The sequence below is a fragment of the Pteronotus mesoamericanus genome, unplaced genomic scaffold, assembly GCF_021234165.1.
Source record: "Pteronotus mesoamericanus isolate MK-2021 breed Mesoamerican mustached bat unplaced genomic scaffold, CSHL_Meso_final contig_24, whole genome shotgun sequence".
Classification (NCBI taxonomy): Eukaryota; Metazoa; Chordata; class Mammalia; order Chiroptera; family Mormoopidae; genus Pteronotus; species Pteronotus mesoamericanus.
The window spans coordinates 24,058,843-24,078,458 of record NW_026555100.1 but is presented as its reverse complement, the minus strand read 5'-3'; the positions used below and the strand labels follow the sequence as shown (position 1 = coordinate 24,078,458).

Below are 19,616 nucleotides of genomic sequence, written 5' to 3'. Positions count from 1 at the left end.
TCCGAAGGAGTTGTGAGAGCGAACGAAAGCAATATGTAGGGGTTCCCCTGATGTAAACCAGTGTACGGGAATAAGAGAGCTTGGTGTCATCGTCGTACTTCAACATGTAGACTCTCATTCATCCAGCGTTTGTAAAATGCTGTGGTAAGGGCCTTAAGCTAAACCACTTGCCCCAGGGGTGTAAAGGAGGAGACAGATTTGAGCCATGTTTAAGTGGCTGAATCAATATAATTTGGTGCTAAATTTGATGTCGATGATGAGGATCAAAAGGAAGGATTTCAAAGATGACGGGTTTTACCACCAAAATATTTACAGGGCAAGGAGGAAGAGGGAGCTGATGACTTCAGATTGAACAAATAGAGTTTGTGGAGCTTGTGAGATATCTAAGTGGTGATGGCTAGGACAGTTAGCAACAGAGGTCTGAAGTTGAGGGAAAAATCAGAACTAGAAATTAAATGCTGTTTGTGATTCACCATAATCGAGATGGCGTTAAAGCTGTGGGTATGGATAAAAAGACCAGAGATAGGACATAATAGTACCATGTTTCTAGAATTGGATATTATTTCTTGATTAGAGACACCATTTAAGGCCTGTCAGTTGCTGGATTATCAGTCATCATTAAACTACAGGGGAAGAGAGTTGAGCTTTAGAATATTACTTTCTGTTTAACACAGTCATGTGAACTTAAACTTGATTCTGCCATCGTATTAAACCCCATAATTAGTATACTTAAATCTTCCCTTAATGCCAGTACTCAAAATGCATAGCTTCTAAGAAAAATGTTCCAACGAGTATGCAGTAGTAATTAAGAAAATCATTCCTATTCATTCATTGGATGGTGGTGTACTCTTCACTTCACAAAATGTAATAGCCTGGAGAACTAATCATTGTGTGAGATGATTACGTGAGGAAGAAGAGTGGGCCAACCCCTCAAGTGCCGCTGCAACAAAGATAACCACTGGAAAAGGGAAGTAGGTGTGTTCAGTTCCTAAGTTAGAAATGTCTGGGAAGCTCTTGTCTCACTTCCCAGCGTGTGGGTGTGCCAGGCTTACCAACTCCAGGCTGTGCAGTTTTTGGTAACTTGATTAGCCCACGCCGACCTCATCCCAGCTTTTCTCCAAGGATCGTGTATACAAACCTGAAAACAACCTCTCGTCATCTTGTTCCAACTGTTTAGAATTCCATTAAAAAAAATATATATCTATATATATATAAACAAGGCAGTAACTTTTGAGAATTCTTTGGTGTTCTAAGATTTCTTTAAGAAGTTTTTTTCTGTTTTACAAACAGCAGAAGGGGTTGGGGAAACCTAGGCATCAGATACACTGACAGCCTGATGCTAATGGAAGAAAAGAAGTAATGTTTACTGTTTTCAGCTGCCATTGTAATAATCATATGAATTAATCTAGAGACAAGCATTAAAGTGAGGTGCATGTTGGGTTCTGTTTTTATGGTCTCCACGGTGAGCTTAGATTTGAAAACCCTTGAAAAGAGTTATGTTACAGCCAGGGTACTTAGCTGGCTAATGCATTAATCCAACGTGGTATTTTTAGTGAAATGATTCTCTTGAACTTGAAAGACATGTTGTTGTTTTTTCTTCTTTTAAATTTCCCCCAGCACACTTGAACATATCCCACTGTCGGGCGAGGTTTATGTTCGGGTGGCATCTGAGGTTAACCTCGTCATTCAGTGGAAAAATAAAATACAAATGTAATAACAGAAAGGCCTTCATTTTCTCTTCTGTCACTGTCAGCTGTTCTGGATCACAAATACTAGACGGACCCAGGCAGGTCGCTGCCCAGCCTTGGTGTGGCAGTCATCAGTGCCAAAGGCCTCTTTCTGGCATGCGTTCAGTCCCGCCAGGCCAAAGGCTCCGTGCTCTTCAGGATTTGATGAGCTGTTTTAGTTCTTTCTTACATTCTTAGGGAGCAGCTTCACTGTTCAAGCTGCCCTCCACAGACAAATTTTAATATTCTGATTAACTCCTGCCAACCTTATCAGTATTTCAGAATATTGAGTGTATTCTATTACCCAAATAGCTTCATGGCATCCTGGTGAATTGTGTGGAATTTAAATTGTCAGTGCTTGATTTTTACATAATCTTCTATTTGCCAATTTCTTTTTGTCAGTATAATTTTCCTTTTGTTCATTTTCATTTTTTCCTATTTGTTACATATAATTTCCAGTAACTTTCCCCATTCCAATTCACTTCTTCGCTTTCCCATTTCTCTCTCTCAACTGTCCTCTTTCAGGGATTTAAAAAAAAATGCACAAATTATTTCTTTCTCTCTCTTAAAAATTGTTCTTTTTCTATTTTAAAGAAACTCCACATTCATTATAAAGTCATTGAAAAATATAGAAAGGAAAATTTGTATAATCATTCATTGCCCCATCTACTATTAATATTTTAGCAGCTTTATTAGTTCTTTATTCGTATTTTTCTTACATACTTCAGATTATGATTTATGTATATCTTTTCATGTTTTCTGATAATTAACATTTGACATAATGTTATAAACCGCAAACTTTCTAAATGCTTTTCTTATTTAAGGGAAATCACCAGGGAGACTTGTGCTCACAGACTGTGAGGCAGGGAGTTTGTAGATGTGACTTCTTTGGATAAACAAGCAAGTTGCTTCTTTCCTGAATAGATGTTTCTAGAGAACCCATCCGGTGCAGGGTACATATTGAGGATACCCAAGTATGTAAGACGAGAGTCCCCTCCCCTCACAAATGGGCATCCCAAAGCCATGACAGACATGTGACTGGCGGGCTGCCCTGCCTTGTTCAGTCCTGTCTGTAATAGGCATGAGCTCAGTTGCCACGGAAGAAGGTGGCACACTGCCCTGGGGGTGTTGGCTGCACTGAGGAGGGGCCGTCTGAGCCAGGCCTGCAGTGGGCGAGTAGGAGTTTGCCAAGTGGAATTGAAGAGAGGAAGAGCTTGCCAGATGGAGAAACAGGGAGGGTGTGAGAGAGAGTCTGGGGAGAAGGTAAAGTTTGTTGTGCCTGGGCATGTATGTGATCCTGTGGGTGGAACGGCCAGAGATAAAGCCAGAGAGGCAAGCTGCGGGCAACTGCAAGGGGTCTCGTCACACTTCTTAGGAGTTTGGGCTTTATCTAAGGCGTGTGGCCCTAGGAAGCCGGGGAGGGTTTAGCAAGGAATATTACGTGATCACATCTGTCTCTTAGACCTCTCTCCAGTGATACAGAAAGTAAGCTGTTTGAGACGAAGGGAGGAGGTAGACTCTAAAGTGGTGCCAAATTAGTGTGTACCTGTTTTGTGCCAGGTATGATTCTAAATGTGTTTGTTCTTTTCATTTAATCCTTACAACAGTGAGTAAGAGGAACTTGCAGTTGGTTCAGAGATGCTTGACCTGCCTGTCCTCTCACAGGTCCTAGCAGTACTAAGTGGCAGAGGCAAGAAGTTGGGCTACATCTCGGTTCTTGGTGCTTCATGTGAATGATACAGTTGAGGCTACTTTTGCATGGTTTGCGTGGTAGTGAATTAGAGGTGAGAAGGGACTAGACCAGAGCAGAGAGGGCTGTGTTTGAGAGACACTGAGAAGGTGACAAAGATCTTCTACATGGCAGCAACCTATGTAGTATGAGAAGATCACCAGAGTCAGCAGCATTCACTGAGTGTTGTAAGTTATGTAAATGTCTAATGACTATGCTGTACGTGTGAAACTAATATAACACTGAATGACAATGATAATTGAAAAATTTTTAAAAATTTAAAAATAGGAAGGCATTCACCGAGGAAATCCACTGAGCCTCAGGGATGATAGCACATGGCTCTACATGAAGCATTACCCACATGTCAGAGTCGGGAGACGTTCACCCTGAGGAAGGGGCCCAGAGCTGCCTGGGCACCACAGGCCAGCGGGTTCCATTTAGAAACCATGCTGTCCTGCTTGAGAGGCTCCCACTGGCCATGTCTGAAACAATTGGAGCATTACAGTGAAATAATGACAGTAATTATGTTAAAGACCTTTTAAAAATTAATATTGGGGGAGGAAAAAAGTTAAGTAATAGATGTAAAAGAAATATTAGAAATAGAAAATCACCATTTGCAACTACTGTAGTAATAATTCAAGCAAGAATTACCAATGAATGCTCAGGTTTAGGTGGTTTAGGTAAAAGGCTGGGGGCCATAACGTTTACATGATTTCAAAATTGTTTGTTAACCATAAAGGGGCCAAGGTGTGTATCCAGCAGAGTAATCTGGCAGACCGCCCCATTAGCCAGGGGATCAGACCTGTAACAGGACAGATGACATCAGCTGCTTCTTGATGTGATGCATGGAGAAGGGCACATCATTTCCATAATATTCGTGCCAGTAACATTTTACCTGAATTTAAACATAAGGAGAAACAATCAAGATAAAACCAAACTGAGGAACATTCTATAAAGAAACCGGACTCAGAATGGACTCTTCAAAAATGTCACTCGTTAAAAAAGAAAAGTAGACTAAGAAACTATAGTAGACTAAGAAAAATTAAGAGTCTGACAAGTAACCTCAGTATGTATCCTCTGATTGGATTCCAGATTGGGGGAGAAAGCTCTTGCAGGGGCGTCCAGCCTTTTGGCATCTCTGGGCCACACTGGAAGACGAAGAGTTGTCTTGGGCCACATTAAATACATTGCAACATGCAATCACACAAAAACAACAAGAACAAAAACGCCTCATGGTGTTTAAAGTAAATTGACAATTTTGGGTTGGGCTGCATTCACACACATCCTGGGCTGCATGCGGCCCACGAGCCACAGGTTGAACACCCCTGAGTCTAAAGGATATTGCTGAGACTATTGGAAATCTGAATGAGGATGTCTATTAACTGTGATGATATTATATCATTGTTAGATTTCATGTATTTGATTATAGAGGAAAGTGCCCTTGTTTTTACATTTGGGGGTGATGTGTCATAATGTACTCAACCTAAGTGGTCCAGGAGAGATGTGAGAGAAAAGCAACTGGGGCATCATGATGGTAATTGATGAGTCTGAGCGAAGGGTCTGTGGGGTCACTGTACATATCTTTAGATTTAGAAATTTTCAACACAGAAATTTTAGGGAGATTGACTTTTCAGGTTTTCACTTCATGATCAGATAGGCTAAAGAAGCTCTCAACACCTAAAGCAAATGTTACTTTGTTAAAAGCAAATCTTGCCTGACTGAAATGTTGAATTTCTTTAATGTGACAAATAATATGGGTGAATGGAAATTCATAGCTAACCTTTATTTAAGATTTTATGACACCTTAGATAAGTCTCCTTACTAGAGGCCATGAAAAAATTTTAAAGGTTTTCCTGGAGAGAAGGGAGGCTGGTTAGGATTAGTGTTCCATTGCTGATAATTACTTAGAGATGTGCACCCTCCCCCCAAATAATGCCTGCCTAGTATAGGGATTATAGGAATTGATGGATACATTTGATAATGGAGAGGTACAGAGAGTCAGACCCTTCCGAGATTAGTGGAGGAGAAAGTCTTTTTCAAAATTGTATAAGGGAGACCCCCCCCAAAACAATTGATTTGTAAAAAACTAGAAAATTGTATTTATTCTTACATATTTCAAACTTAAGTCACCTTCAAAGTACTCTCCATTTGATGCATTACACCTATCAAGACATTTTTTTCTACTGCTCAAAAACTTAGTTTTTTAACTTGTCGATTTTGATGCCTTTTAGTGCTTCTGCCTTTGTTTATTTCACCTCTTCCACATTGGCAAAGTGTTTCCCTTTGAGGACTTTTTTCATCTGGGGAAACAAAAAATGTCGCTCAAGTTGAGTTCAGGTGAATAGGGTGATCATGCCTTTTTTGGTCAAAAACTGCGGAACACTCAGCATGGTGTGGGCCGGTTTGCTCTTAAATCACCCATAACGGGCAAACATGTCGAGTGTTCAAAAAAAATTTTCACTGAATCCAAATGCAGCCTCTCACAACAATGCCAGCTGGTTCACTGATACAGATGCTTCCTAGAACACTCACCTAGTGGGGGAAGCCTCTACTACAAGGGGTCAGCCCTCCAGAAGATAATTCCGGGTTCTTTTGGACCCTCCTCATGTATATGAGTTCTAAGAGAATGTGCATCCTCAAACCTCTCTACCTCACATCAGTTGAGTGAAACATAATGTGGGTGAAACTAAATCTTTCCAGCAGTGAAGTGATTACCGTCCGAAGGAAGAATTCGGAAGTCTCCCCTGATCACAGATGAGCATCAGTGAGGGCTGTGTACTTAAGGAGAGCCATCCAAATTTCACTTGCCTGCTAGGCCTTCACTTCTCACTTAAGGAAAGCACCGCCCCCCCTCCCCCACTATACCCCTAAAAATATTGACCTAACCGGGCAATTGTAATGCTGGCTTAGATTTGTAGAGTACTTTATACTTTCAACAGTCACTTTTACAAATGTTGTCTCGCTCTGGTCCGTGAGGGTGGAGGATGAGGAAGTGTTGTTGTTCTTGCTGTGCCACCAATGAGAGAACTGAAGCAAGAGTGGGGAAAGTGGTTTGTCTGGAGCCACCTGGAACTGTGGTTTGGGGCTGTGTTTATTACCACAGTTATTCCTGAGAAAGGCAACTTGGTAACCTTTGGAAATCGGTCCAGCCCAGCACAGTGTAAAGCAAAGAAAGTTCACATCAAACTGAAACACCTTGTAGAAGAAGGCAGAAAATGGGTGATTTGTTTCTGAAAGATTTCCATGCAAATAACTTTTATAGAGATGGGGAAATTTAATTTAAATGGAAAAAACGTGAAAATTAGATCTTTAGAGAATTATGAATAAATATTGTTTTAGCTATCCAGCTGCGTTTAAATGACATGTCAAATGGGTTAAATTTCATTAGAACAACAACAAAAAGTGAATTTGGAGACATTGTTCAGCTGACCTCCGGGAGGTGTTCAGCAATGGCTGGCTCTTCCCAGATCTCCTAGGCAAGATTGTTCAGGGGAGAGGGATTGGTCCCAACTGAGTCACTGTGTGAAACAGAGGAACTGCCTCTCTGTTTATTTGCTCGTCTGTAAAATGGACATTATAACATCTGCACCAACTGCATGGCAGGCTTGTGAGGATATGAGGTAATGGATAGGAAAACTTTTGTTAAAAAGTTGGAATTTCTATAAAAACAAAAGGTAACATTTTATTATGTAAAACCACCCTACCTCCTCCTTTTTTACTGCCCATTCCGGTAACAGTAAGAAGGTTTGAGAAATGATAAGGGCCAACTTTGAGCCTCTCTCTGCTGCTGGGAAATAGAAAGCATTCAGCAAACTTACAAACACAGTGCCTTGCCTGTGGGGGCTTCAAGGTCACACTCAAGGACAGTTTCTTAAATCATATTAATGCTTAAGTATCCATCATCGGTTGGGGATCGGGGTGGGGGGGGGGTCTGGCCAGTTGAAATTCTGGGAGTGGCGTAGATTTGCTATTTGGTGGCTTTGTTGCCTGGGGAGTTGAGCCTGAGGGGAGACCACAGGGTGTACCATGTGCTTCTCCGTTGCAGGCTGCTGGGGGTGTGGGTTGGCAGGGGTTCCTTCCGCTGATCCTCCTGCTCCCTGATGCTTGATTCCCATAGCAGGTCTGATCTTGGCTGGGGGATAAGAGTGCCTAAGCTGTCTTAGTGTGTCATGGATGGTAGTGAATTTTCTGTTTTGGAGGAAAATATTCTTCAGGAACAGGACAACAAAATTATTTGCCCTGGTGATAGTAGGTAGAGTTATCGAATGAATGAATGAATGAATAGTTTGAGAGACACCCTGGCTGTTAGTGGTTGTTGGAATGGTGTGTGATAGCATGCCATTACCTCTATGAGGTGTCCAGTTCCTGGTTTACACAGGCTGGTGAGGGACTAGCAGTGCACAGGTAGCATGTAGTCTGCAGGCAGTACATCCCTTGAGTCAGAGAACTTGGGTCACAGTCCCAGCTCCAACACGGAACAGCCAGGGGACCCAGGAAGCCTCGCTGACTCTTCAGGGCTCCTGTGAGATACAGCATGGGGAAGGGACAAGGATGATACTGTACTAAATAGCATTTCTACTTTTTAGACTCACTTCCAGCCCTTTGTCAAAGTTACGCCAAAGCCACTGATTTATGCAGCATTGAGTTTGCTTCCAGCTTCTCCCTCTCCTGCCAGCAGGGGGTGAAGCCAGTGACTGCCCCCTCCTCAGTGCACTTGGCCACCGCAAACTGAATGATGGTGAGCAGACCATCATCAGAACGTTCTGTTGTGTAGCACTGAAAAACTACGTTGGGAAACCTGCTTTTTAACTCACTGGATTAAACTGTACAAAGTAGTCTTTCTTATTCAGAAGCCTTTCCCACCTTCTGCTGCTCTCAGTTTCTTTCTGTGCTGTAGCTGCTATGGTGATGTGGACATTTTACTTAATTTCCTAGCCAAGAAATGTGCTTTATTTTTACTGAAAACTGATTTTTCTGTGACTCTAGGAGACTATAATTCACATACTAGTGTCGCTGTGAGACCTTCTTGCCACAACTTTGTAGTGCCTGTCCACTGGGAAAGTGTTGCCATCAGTGTCCCCCAAACATCCGCTCTTTCAGACATGGACGTGGACAAGCCCACTGACCGGCGGTTGCAGCCCCAGTCCAGGTGGCGTAGGCGCGCCCCGCTGAGCGCAGCCGGGGCCCTGAGCAGGATACGTGGGGCGCTCTCTGAAGACTCCGAAATAGGGGAGCTGGCCGACTGGGGAAGGGAACTAAACGGAGAAGGATGAAAGATCCAGCCATGAGTTTCCTGGGGTTTTTCTCCTTCCCCCCCCCCTTTCCGTATCTCCTGCCTACACTCAAAGGCCACCCACATCCCAGAACTGCGGAACTCCTCGAGAACCCCTCTGTTTCTAGCCCAACAAGCAGGAACAGAAGTCCCGTGGGCACAAAGACTGGGAGAAGTTCTAACATTTTCCTTGCAAACTCTGTTAACATGTAATGTGCACAAATCTCGACTTTGTGCATATTTTTAAAAACATAGTTATACCAAGCAATTGTTTTGTTTTTTTCTCTTAATGAAAGAAAATATTTATTATATAAAGTACACATCATAAACTTATTTTTTTAGTAACTTATTAAGCGTTTATAGCCTAATTCAGTGCCTTTGTATCACTATGGTGTGCATTTGAGTCTGCTCAGACTGTGGTTCAGTAGGTTCAGCTTTGAGAGCGTGTTTATAGCAGCCTCCTAGTGTGGCCGATACATCCCTGGCTCTGGCCCTGGCTTCTAACAGCAAGGATACAGTTATTTAACATCTCTCGATTAGGTTGTTTCCAGCTTGTTGCTTTTATAAATAATGTTGCAGTGGGATATTTGTATATATTTGGGATCATTCCTTTGAGGCAAACTAGAAGCAATGTAACTAAGTCAGAGGTTATGGCTATTTCCCTTGCTGGTCAATATTGATGATTTTTGCAGAGGATTTTGCCGGTTGTACTACATATGTTACCCCCGAGTGGTAGAGGAGGACATTGAGGCAGAGAGTGGTTGGGCTGCCTAGGGTCACACAGCTGTTGGTAGAAGAGCCATGGTTTCGGCCCAGCCTGTCTGCTGCGGGGGCTGCCGCTGCCGCCTCCTGCTCCTTGCTCTGCTGCTGCAGCATTTACCTTGTCCCCTCCTCTTAAAGGAAGCTGTCTGAGATCAGTGACATAGTACCTGCCCTACCATTGATTGGCTTTGGTAATTTGATATGGGGAAAAAAAAAAACGAGCTTCTCTCAATGCTAATTTTCATTTCTATTTGTCTGACAGTCTGTGCTTTTACCTGGCCATATCCTTTGTCCTTTGATAGATTTTGTTCCCTAGATTGGTCTTGTTTCCTTGATTTATATGTGCTGTGAACACAGTAAAGATGTTAACTTGTTTCTGCCCTGATTGTTTTGTAATTTGCCTTTTATTTGCTTTTTAAAACATAATTAAATTGTTTATGTGGCTGTAATCATCATTTTTTTTCCCCCATTTCTGACTAAGCTTAGAGTGAGGTCCCTCTTGTAGAGGTTTGGCAAACGTGGAAAGATATTTTTAAAAGAAAGCTTGGGAGTTTTTGGAGCACTTGTAAGAAACGCAGCATTCATCTATGGCTGTTTTTCCTCAATGCCGTGTTTACCTCATAATTTCTCCCTCTTCCTCTACACATACAGTTTCCTCACAAACATTTCCCTGCTAAAATGGGAGGTAAATTATGGGGTAATGGGCCTGAGAATATGATCTATAGTTTCGAAAACACAGAGTTTTGGGAGGACAATTTGAAGTAATATAAAATAAAGAGTTACCTTCACTTTTTGCCATAATTTTCTTCTATACATCATCCGTTCTTATGACAGGACTAGATCAGGTTTTCAATTTAAAACTGTAAAAAATATTTGCGTTTATATCTGCATGCAATTTAAAAAGAAAATGGTTACACAGGACTTGTTATGAGAAACAATAGTTCCCTAAACCTACACCAGCCCACTTTTCTACTCTGTAAACTGTACAGAAGGTGTCCAGAAGGTGTACTTTAATAAAGTGTTTTAATAAACACTTTATTAAAGAAGGTATTTCTACAGATCATGTGTGTGTGTGTTTAGTCTCAGTTCTCTAAGTGACACAGCAATATGCCTTATGATTGCTAATGGAGGCTGTTTCTCTTACTGACTTCCTGCGTGGAAGGCCAGGATTTAGCGTCCTTGAGCCCCTCGCCCACCAGCTTGCGCGTGTTCCTTTGCCTTTACCCATCCCTTCTCCCTCTCCCCCCGACCATTCAGTCACACACATTTACGCTTCGCATTCTGTCTTCCCAGAGCAGCTTTTTGTCCTTGATTTAACTCAATACTCAAATGCTTACATGATTACAGTTTTGTAAATGCCATTCCCAGCCACGTCATGTTTCTATAATTTCCCTTTTCTGCACAATATTTTGTTTCCTACAGAGTTAGTAATTGCCAAGCCTTTCACTGTACTCATTTTCTGTGTACTAATTCACCCCCACAATGTGACTCTCCTGTCAGTACACGCAGAGGCATTGGGTGTTCTGTTAATCTTAACTCCTTAAGGCGACTCTCCAGACTCTTCACTTGCCCATTTGGGAGGCTCACTTTCTAGGCCAACTGCACAGTTTCCAGCTCTACTTTTATTGGCATTCTAGCAAATCCCATTTTTTCCTTGTTGACTCCTTTCCTTTGTAATTCCCTGAGAAACGTACCCAGGTGGTGAATATTTGAAATCTTATGTATATGAAAATGGCTTTAGTTTATCCTTTGTTTGTGCTTAGTTAATAATATGGCTGGGTATACAATTCTAAGTTGAAAATCATTTTCCCTCAGAATTCAGAGGCATTTTTCCAAAGCCTTCTGTTTTCTAGTATTGCTTTTGAATATTTCTGATTCTTGATCCTTCATGTGAAACTTGTTTTTAATCTTGGAAGTTTTAGGGTTTCTTTTTTTGCCCCTAGTTTCTGAAATTTCGTGATGCTGTGTCTTGCTGTATTAGATTTGTTTTCTTCTATTGAGCTGGGCACTTAGCAATCCCTTTGAATTCGGAGATTCATATCCTCTGTGTAGTGTGTTCAACCTGCTCCTTAACTAGAAGTCATGATAAAAAATTTAAAGAGAAATTATAATATATATTTATATAAACATGTTTTCCAAAGCTATAATATTATCAATTAAATGTTGAAAGAGGATCATAGTGATTAAATTGGTCAACCAGAATTTAAAAGAGTTGTGAAAAATCATGAAATATATACAATCACACCTTCATTTGACAGAGCAGATGAAAATTGCAGTCAGGGAGTTATTCAAGCCACTTATTACTCTAGTACCCAGCCTGGATTTGTGTCAGAGACAGGGAGATATATTCTTAAACTTTTTTCATTTTTATTGAAAGGAAAAACATGCAACTCAATCCATATAACTTCAGAAGATTGAAGGTATATCCTACTCAGTTCCTTGTTTCAATTTGATCCCCAAAAATCACATTCCAAAAACTGTTTTTGTATTTGAGTACCCCAGCCTTCTGCTGCTTTAGCAGTAGAACAGTTGTCCTCTAGGCCAAGCATGTGAAAATATAGCTCTAACTTTTCGCTAGAGTTTTAAATTCCCCCCCTCTAAAGCTAGTTATAAGAGCAAATCGGCCAGTCTTTATTAGTATAATAAAAATAAAAATAAATGGGTAAGCTACATGGTTCATCTCTAGAGCAATACTCTTTCCAAGGGCTCCCAAGAAACAGGAAACCTTGAGTGGACAAACTTCATGGTGGGAGATTTTATGTCTTAATACAAGCTTTTAAAAGCAAAACACTCCTGTGTATCTACTCTCCTCTCAATAACCACACCAAACTCTCCTGTGCCCTGGTACGACCAGGGTTTTCCCCAACACCAGCAATTCTCCAACTCTCTATAACTCAATTCTGACACTCTCTACTGGGAGACAGTGTCAGATGCCACAGGTGAAGGGCTCCATCAGACACCCACTGCCTTCCCACTTCAGATGCCAATCACAAGTCCAGATGGGCACCTGTGCTTCTCACCAACTGGCTATAAATCATAAGTTCCCATGACCTCTTCTTCTGGTTTAATAATTGGCTAGGGTGGCTCACAGAACTCAGGAATAGAATTTACTTACTAGATTAGACATTTATTATAAAATGATATGACTCAGGAAAAGCCAGATGGGAGAGATGCTTAAGACAATGTGTGTGGGAAGGGGCATGCTCTCTCCAGGGTGCACCGCTCTCCTAGTTTCTTCACTTGTTCACCAACCTGGAAGTTCTCCAAACCCTGTCCTTTGGATTTTTGTGGAGGCCCTATTAGGCATAATTGATTAAGTCATTGGCCACTGGTGATTGACCCAGATGTGGAGGAGAGCAGACTGAGAGTTTTAACCCTCTCTGCACCTGGTTGGTTCTGGCAACCATCCTTAGGGGCTTTCCAAAAGTCAGCACATTAAAGTAAACTCAGGTGTGATTGAAAGAGGCTCGTTAGGAATAACAAAAGACACCTTTATCTTTCTTATCACAGGAAATTCCAAAGGGTTTGGAAGTTCTATGTCAGGAACTGGGACAAAGACCAAATATATATTGCTTATTATAAATCACAACATCATAAAGCTTATTTCCAAACATAAGTATTAATTGTAGCACACTTTCTTGTGGGCTAATAATGAATCTTGTTTTCTCTTTCCCCGCCAGCTTTTTGGAGACTGGGAAGCCCAACTGCGAAGAATAATGAAGCTCATTGCTGGCGGTGGCCTGTCCATCACTGGCTCTCACAACATGTGTGGGGACTATCTGTACAGCGGCCACACGGTCATGCTCACACTCACCTACTTATTTATCAAAGAGTGTAAGTCTCAAACAGACTTCCCGTTGAATTTTCTCGCCCACTGTTTGCTGTGGTCTGGGCGGGTCTGCTGAAGCAGGACTGGGGGCCTCAGGAGGGCAGCGCCGCATGTCCCCACTGTGCCTGGGCTCAGCAGGCACCGGGGAGTGCATGTGGGAGGGAGTAACTGCTCTTCTCACCTGGCAGCTCTTGTTTTCTCAAGTGTCAGCTGTAGCATTGGGGTGTTTTACAGCTGCAGGAAGGAACCAGAAGGAAATATCAAGGACACAAAAACCTAGTATTGGGCCTGATGGGACCATGGAAGATGATGTGTTCACTCAGTAGTCATTTTTTTTCAAATGCCTGGCACTCTGCTGTCAACTGAGGGTACAGTAGTGGATCAGTGATGTCTTTACCCTCATAGGGGCCATCGGCTCCTGAACACTAAATGAGGCAGACACCAAATGGGAAAGTTCCTTTAAAAAAGGTACTGGCCCTGGTCAGGCCCTTCAGTTGGTTAGAGTATTGTCCTGATACACCAAGGCTGTGGGTTCTACCCCTGGTCAGGGCACATAAAGGAATCAGCCAATGAATGCATAAATAAGTAGAACAATAAATTGATGTTTCTGTCCATCTGTCTGTCTGTCTCTCCCCCTCCCTCTCTCTCTCTCCCTCTCTCCGTCCCCCCCAATCCCGGCCTTCTCCCCCTCCCTCCCTCTCAAAAACAGAAAATCAATAAGTAAAAACGGTAAAGAATATACTTAAAATATTTTATTATGAAGCACAAAAGCAAATGAAATATATGATTAAGCCTTTCATCTCTTCCCCCTCCTTTTTCCTGTCATTTTCGTGCATGTTTTTGTACTTGTGTATTACTGTTTTCTGGTTTTTAAAATTTATGTAAATGGTATCATAATATTCATAATATATGTAGTCTTCTGCCACTTTTCTCTCAATTACATTTTTGAGATGAGATTCTTGTTCATTGTAATTGCTGTTAACATTACAATACTGTGAATCAGCAATTTTCAACTGGTATGCTGCCAGGATTTGTAAAACATGTAATACCTGACTATTTAGTCAGGGGCACTGACCTCTTTTTCCCTTAGGTTATCAAATAGAAAAATGACAACAGCCTACCCAACAATAGCTATCTGGTATGAATGAATCAAAATTATATGTATTTTTTGGTCAGATCCACAAAAAATATTTTTTGGGGTGTGCCACAGAATTTTAGTAATTAGTTTATAAATGCCATGAGCTGGAAAAGGTTGAAAATCACTGCTGTAAATGAGCCACGGAATATATTGTTTATTTATCAGTTGTGTTCAGTATTTTACTGTTAGAAACAGTCTCAGTGAGCATTAGACAGTTTCCATAGAGAGTGACAAGTAAACCAGGTTGCTGATACCACAGAGGAGGGACACACGTCGCAGTCTGGAGGTGTCTTGGGAGTGTGTGGCACGTTAGAAGTTTAATACAGTTGGACTTTAGAGTGCGGGAAATGATGAGAGATGAGCATGAACTTGTAATTAGGAACCAGATCATTCAGCATGCCTTAAGCCACCAGAAGGAACCTGACAGAGGTGGGGTGCCTCGTGAAGGGCTGTACCTGCGGGGCAGTGTTGTCTTGCCCTTTCTGAGAGGGAGAAGCCACTCTTGAAGCAGCTTGCAGGATGGATCGGCGAGGGACGAGACTGGAGACGGGAAGAAAAGTCAGGAGACTGTCTGCTCCTGTAATCCAGAACAGAGTTGGTGGTGGCGTGGCCGATGGAGAAAAGTGGAGGGATCGGAGGGAGATTAACCAAGAAGGGTCAGCCGTCTGCAGGATTGACTGTGGGGATTCCGAAGACGGGTGGTAGACTGGAGGGTGAATGCCCAGTTTTGGTCTTAAAAATAGAAGAAGCGAAGGTGGGCTTCGGGGTACACAGAGAGGGAGAAGGGTCAGGTACTTAGTATGTGACTAAATAGGGTGAGTTCTAACAATGTCTGTTCAGAATTGTCAGGGCATGGTCTAGCCTTTGTACTAGGATGTAACTGGGCTTAGAAAATGGGAACAGAATTGGCCTGATGTCAGCAGCCCTGGGGGAGGGATTTCTGCCCCCTGCTGGTTGGTACGTGAAATCCTTTCATGGGATTAGATCCTTCTGGAAGATAGAGCAGTGTGCCACACTGGATCACAAACTCTGATTTTTGAACCAGGGTGCTGTCACTTACTAGCTCTGTGACCTTGGGGAAAACATTTAACCTTTCTAAGTGTTGGTTTCCACATCTTTAAAACGAGATACTGATAGCTATTTCATGGTGAGGAAGGGATGGTAAAAATTAAGAGAGATTGCATATATGCACACTTGTAATAGAGTCACACAAAGAATGAATGGTAACCACTATCTGTTGCTATATTGTTAAGGTATTAAATACAAATTTTTCTGGAAATGGAATATGGAGCCCTATATATGCAAGACCCTTACCCTGACTGCTTCACTTAAAATTACAAGCCACCCTTCTGATCCTGCTTATCCTATTCAACTTTTTTTCTTTTTCCATAGCATTTAACACCACTAACATAGTGCATAATTTCCTCTTTTAATCATCATCATTTTTATTGTGTCTTTTCCCAACTAGGAAGGGACCTCTCCACAAAGGCAGGATCTTTGCCTGGTTTGTGTATTGATCTCATCACCTAGAGCAATTCCTACCCCAGGCATGTTGTACATGCTCGATAAATATTGATTGAATGCATGACTGATTCTTAGACCCTGGAGAATCCAATAAGATCCTGAAATTTATTCCCTGGGGTAGAGAGAAAAGGCAGACCAAATTTAAACAATATTTTTGCCTAGAGTTTCAGACCCTCTGAAGCCCATCTGTGAATACAAGGCTGCAAAGCCCATGCTGAGGAGATTTTGATGCTTTCCCAATTGAGGTGCAGACGATTATTTATCTGGCATGGCCCTGCCATTGGGAATGCACTTGAACTGGAATTCCCAGGCATGTGGAGTCTCCCTTGTTTGTATTTGAGAAGTGGAAATCTCAAAGACTCTCAGAGTAGTGCATGGTTGCAGAGCTTGGAAAGCAAATAAGGCAGTTGTATCAATTATAATTGATTAGTCCATGTATAAAAATCTATAGACCAAGGGATTGCTTTTTTGTATAAAGAATTAACCCCAAGTTATTTACAGGTAAATTAAATATCTGTGGACAGATTTTTTTTTAAATGGATCATGACACATTAACTTGTCCTTATTTGTTTTTCTTGCTTCATCATAAATGTGAATCAAGTAACAGCCAAATATGAATTAGCTAGTAAAATGACTTTACAAAAGCAGATGCTTCTTTTCTAAACCTTGGCGATAGATAATCTAAAGCCCTTAGATTTGCCCAAAAGATTCATTTTCAGAAGGAAAGACCTAAGGTAATTGCATTCACAATAGTAGTAGAGGTATGGTTGGGTGCCCTTAATGATACTTGAATGGTGGGATAATTAAAAATTTCTCATCTTTTCAGATTCTCCTCGACGACTCTGGTGGTACCACTGGATTTGCTGGCTTCTCAGCGTGGTTGGAATCTTCTGTATTCTCTTAGCGCATGACCACTACACTGTGGACGTGGTGGTGGCATATTACATCACCACAAGACTCTTCTGGTGGTACCACACTATGGCCAATCAGCAAGTGAGTTTTCCCCCATTTGATGTTACTTATATTGCTCCTGGGTTGGTGTTCCTGGAATGGCAGGGGAGAAGTACAAAAAAAATGCACGTCTTGATTTTCTCTTAAGGGATAGTCAACTAAGATTATGTTCTTTTGTAATGCTGATCCCCTTGAGAATCAAAAAATGAACAAGAACTGTATTAATATAATGACATAGGAGATTGCATCCTTTTAGAACAAGTATCATGTTCTCATCGTCTCTGAAAATATTTACTAACCTGTGCCTACTTGTTGCTTGAATCCCTACCCTCTTCCTACTCTTGGCCCCTCCACAGCTTAATACTTAACATTTAATTAAGTTTGTCCATTTTCATTGTAGAAGAGTGAGTAACTGAAAAGCTAATTGAGGTATTTATTTATAGACGAGAGATTGAGTAAGCCACAAGTTTTCCTTGCACACCTGGAATTGGAGTTATTTGTTTTTCCCACCCTACTAGGGTGTTTCCCAGTTTGCAGAGCGTAGCACTGTGGTGTGACTGCAACTGGGGTGTGTGGGTGCACACGGGGCCAGCCTGGGTCCCTTTGTGAACTTTAATGTGGAAAATCCTCGATCTTGAAGTGAAGAATTATGAGAAAAGTATGGATATTCCTTTCGAGGCTGGAACAAATTAATTGTTCTTCCTGACTTGGTTTTTCCTTTCTTTATTGCCTTAGGTGCTAAAAGAAGCTTCCCAGATGAACCTCCTGGCCAGGGTGTGGTGGTACAGGCCGTTTCAGTACTTTGAAAAGAACGTCCAAGGAATTGTACCTCGATCTTACCATTGGCCCTTCCCCTGGCCAGTCGTCCACCTCAGGAGGCAAGTTAAATACAGCCGGCTGGTGAATGACACATAACAGCTGTACCAAGCGGGGCAACAAGGAACTGTCCGAAGTGCTAAGAACTCCATGAGAGAAGATGCCATAAAATAAACACCTCCCTAATCCTACTATCTTTCAACAATTACCTTGACTTAACCTATTGAGTTACCTGGTCAGCACTGTGATCTTTTTTTCTCTCCAAAGGACCTGCGTTGGACAACAATAAAGAAAATTTAACCTATCATGCACTGTACACATTTCCTGTTCATAAGTTTGGAATTTACATAACCTGCAACCACCATGTTCCTTTGTATATGATGCAACAGCATAAATGTAAGCTTTTATATCATAAGTTCCGGTCTTTCCAGTCACATCTGGAAATAAAGCGTATTATTTTCTTGGGAAAACATACTTTTCATATCTCTTGCCCCAAAGATTGGGCTGTAAGCCATTTTCTAGCAAATGTCTCTATGAAGGTTTCTAAGTACCTGAATGGGGTTCGACTCTGAAATCTTTCTACCTGTTGCACCGATATTCAAATAAAAATGACAGACACGGAAAGGGTTAGTAACTTTGGGTTTTGTAAAATCAGCAGAGACAGTGTGTCAAAAAGTGCAAAAAAAAAAAAAAAGATTCTGTTATAAAGTGATTTTCTAAGTATTTCCTAACTTTATTTTTCAAATGATGTTATGAAAACCAAATTTAAAGATTTTTACATGTCAAAGAGAAGAGAGTTAAAATTTAAAAATGCTTCTTGGGAGAGAAATTTGTCTATGTTTCTAGTGCCTTTCTTGTCTTGATTGTATGGTCAGTAGGCAATCTTAATGTTTTTATTTAAAATAAAGTATTCCATGAAAATATAAATGTATGTATACACTACTAAATTTTGCATTTATAGTTAAATCAGAAGGCTGCTTATGGTTTTTAAATTGCTCTGAATTAAAGAATGGGGGGAGGCGGGGTAATTAGAAAGTCCGAGCCTGTTCCCATGTTGTGAGCAGGTGGCAATGACATCATACCACTTAAATTATTTTATCTATTTGGTAGCTCAATTTTAACTATACAATGAACACAGCCATGAATACTTTTTTTAAAAAAGCGAGTTTTGAAAATGATCACTTAACTAAAACTTGAAAGATATAAATTAGTTATCCATATTCTCATGACAATTTTGTTGGCGAACAACAAAAAAGAGATCTATTTCTTTAAAATATATTTGTGCAGAAACTGCATGTAACTCTAAGTTTTACTCCTAACATAAGTATGTTTGGGGAAGTATTCTATTCTATACTTGCCAATGTGGAGAACAAAATAGTTTTTTAAGAATGAAGAAGTATATATATCCACTCTGTATTTTGTGTGCAGCAGAATTCTCTTCCGTAGGGCTTTTTTGTGTGTATGTGTATTCACAAGGTGATATTTGTATTGTAAAACAATAATGGTGAAGGAAATAAAAAGGCTTTTAAAATTTTGTTTGTTTTAAATCTTTGTAAAGTTATTATCCAGAGAGTATACTGATATCTTAACAGCCTACCTAGATCATAAATTAATCAAAATGCACTTTTTAATAAAAACTGATACTTAAAAACAAATGGCTATTTCTAATGTGTTCACGTTCTTCACAGAAGTCCTAAGCAAAGTCATGAAAGCAAGGTAAGAAACTCAAGTTTTAGAATTTCTTCACTGAGTTTTTTCGAGATAGGGCCTTTAATAATTGGGTTTCCTTTCCCTTGAGATTCCTAAAAATGTACTCTAAACTTCAGTAACCTGTACAGGTTGAATGCACTTTTAAGAATACAGTTGAG

General features: G+C 40.9%; 1 protein-coding gene across 6 annotated transcripts in view; it reads left to right on the top strand.

Moving 5' to 3' along the window:
* The window catches only part of SGMS1 (sphingomyelin synthase 1), a 283,425-nt gene extending 264,054 nt beyond the window's left edge, over positions 1-19,371 (top strand). For all 6 annotated transcript variants that reach the window (XM_054572796.1, XM_054572795.1, XM_054572794.1 and 3 more), the window contains 3 exons: positions 13,171-13,324; positions 16,808-16,974; positions 17,668-19,371. In XM_054572796.1, the coding sequence (XP_054428771.1) occupies positions 13,171-13,324; positions 16,808-16,974; positions 17,668-17,847 (501 nt within the window). In that variant the 3' untranslated portion in view covers positions 17,848-19,371. The remainder of the gene's footprint in view (positions 1-13,170; positions 13,325-16,807; positions 16,975-17,667) is intronic.
* The last annotated feature ends 245 nt before the right edge of the window (positions 19,372-19,616 follow it).